Here is a 2,102-nt window from a genome sequence, read left to right on the forward strand (position 1 = left end):
GTGGCCAGCACCGTGCTGGGCAGCATGGGCGGCGAACACGCTGACGTTATGCTATCTTTAGAAAATTAAAGATTGTCCCACCAATAGGATAATAATTACCAAGAATCACCATAACTGAGCCAGGCTGGTGAGCTGCTGGAGACCTGGGTAAACGAGCTCTACCTCTACCTCGGGGCAGTCGCTCCCCGCCTCGCAGGCAGCGCTGGGAGCAGGAAGCGCAGCCACAGGGACGCTGGTGCAGGTGGGGCTGCAGGGGCTGAGCGGGCCAGGGGCGCTTCCGCCTAAGGGAGGTGGTGGCCTGGCGGCCTCAGGACTCTGCGGGCTGCCAGCTGGTAACAGTGACGTCCCCAAGAAGCCGACCCCCCACCAGAGGGCCCCCATGTTCCCAAGAGGCCAGAGGAGCAGGAGGGAGCTGGGCATGGGCGATGGGGTGCGTCTGGCTGCAGAAGGCACCGGGGCGGGTGGGCAGGCCGTGGCACACCTCACAGGAGTGCCCGGGGCAGGCGGCCTCGGCCAGGGGCCTCCAGCTCAGCCCGGGTGGGGGGCTCTGGGAGGCAAAGAATGGACTGTGTTCCCCGAGGGCCCGCCTCTTCCCACCCAGCACCTGCCCAGGCACCCTGCACCCTGGGGGTGACTGGGGAAGGCAGCCCTCCGGACACACACCCTGCCCAGGGCTGCTGGTGGGGGCGGCAGGAGAGACGCTGCCATCACAGACACGCCCTGGGGCTGAGCAGGCAGGACCCCCATCTCCCCGCTCTGCTCAGTGCTGGGTCCGTGGGGTGTGGGCGTGAGAATGGGCAGCACGGACCAGAGGGAGGGGTGACCATCCACGAGGCCAGTTCAACCCGCAAGCCCCCCCCTGCAGGCCCCGAGCGCCACCGCCTGGGCTGGGTCCGAACGCTGCAGAAGTGGGTGCAGGGCTGAGCGGGGCGCCTCCACCCAGAGGACTGTCAGATGGGGCCCCCACACCTGCCCCACCCCCAGGCCAGCTGGCTGCTCCCAGGGGCGTCGAGCTGTGCGGAGCGCCTGATGCCCAGGGGTTCCCGACTCTGAGCCTTGCAGTCTGAACAGGCGCCTCTCCGGGGAGCTCCAGCCACGGCCCCACCTGCCCCTCCTACGGTTCTGGGCCCCCCGGTCCCCCGGGCTCCCCAAAGGATGGAGACCCTCCGCGAAGGCAGCCTCCTCCCCTCGCATCCCTGCGGGCCCCCCGGGGGCAACCTCTGCCCGGAAGAGGGTGGACAGCAGAGCCGTAGGTATGAGGCCAGCCTGGGCCTCCGCACAGACTGAGAGATGATCTGGGATCAAGCAGAGACCGGGAACCCCATCTGGTCACCCCGGGTCAGGCGGCCACGGGGGGCAGGGGCGAAGCTGAAACGATGCAGAAAAGACAGGTGGGCGGGCAACCCTCGTCCCCGCAGAGGTCAGCCCCTGGCATGGGCTCGGGGACCCCGCAGTCATCTTTGGAAAAGGGGCTGCTCCCCTTCACTGACGGAGAAGCCCGCCTGCCCAGAGCCCCTCGTCGTCCGGGAGGGGGGTCCTCTGCAAAGACACACCAGCCCCACCTGCGCCCCCCCATCGTGGGCGGGGCCAGCACTCTAACCGGGAGAGCTGAGGGAGACTCAGAAACCCCCCAATGCCACCCTCCCACCTGCTGCCCGGGGACAGGGCCCGGAGGGACAGGGCCCGAGGCCGTGAGCCGCCCACACTCCCGGGAGCTGATGGCCCCTGGGGACAGGCGAGTTCTTGCCGCTCCGGCCGCCGCCCTGGGAAAGCAGTGCCCTGCTGGGTCCAAAGACAAGCAGCACTGACAGTGAGGGGGGGCAACACATCTCTTAGGCTTAGCAGTGACAGGCTGCACCCCGAAGTCCACACAGGCCGGGCAGAGAGGGGCAGGGACGGGGCTCGGCCGAGGAGAGCGGCTGGCGGGCGGCCGGGCCTAAGTCATTTGGTGCGGGGCTTCCAGCATCTCCATGAGGAAGGTGTCGATGGGCGTGTCCCCGATGAGCTTGAAGAAGAAGAGGTGCTCCAGGCACTTGAGGCCGATGGAGCGCAGCGCCGGCAGGCGGAGCAGCAGCTTGGCGAACCTGCGGGGCAGCGGACGT

General features: G+C 68.4%; 1 protein-coding gene across 1 annotated transcript in view; it reads right to left on the reverse strand.

The window, feature by feature from the left end:
- Window positions 1-1,810: 1,810 nt before the first annotated feature.
- RXRA (retinoid X receptor, alpha) overlaps window positions 1,811-2,102 on the reverse strand; it is a 15,880-nt gene continuing 15,588 nt past the window's right edge. The window contains exon 10 of the mRNA XM_014544216.1: window positions 1,811-2,084. Coding sequence (XP_014399702.1) covers window positions 1,937-2,084 — 148 coding nt within the window. The 3' untranslated portion in view covers window positions 1,811-1,936. The remainder of the gene's footprint in view (window positions 2,085-2,102) is intronic.

The sequence above is a fragment of the Myotis brandtii genome, unplaced genomic scaffold (genome assembly GCF_000412655.1).
Source record: "Myotis brandtii unplaced genomic scaffold, ASM41265v1 scaffold357, whole genome shotgun sequence".
NCBI classification, from domain to species: Eukaryota; Metazoa; Chordata; class Mammalia; order Chiroptera; family Vespertilionidae; genus Myotis; species Myotis brandtii.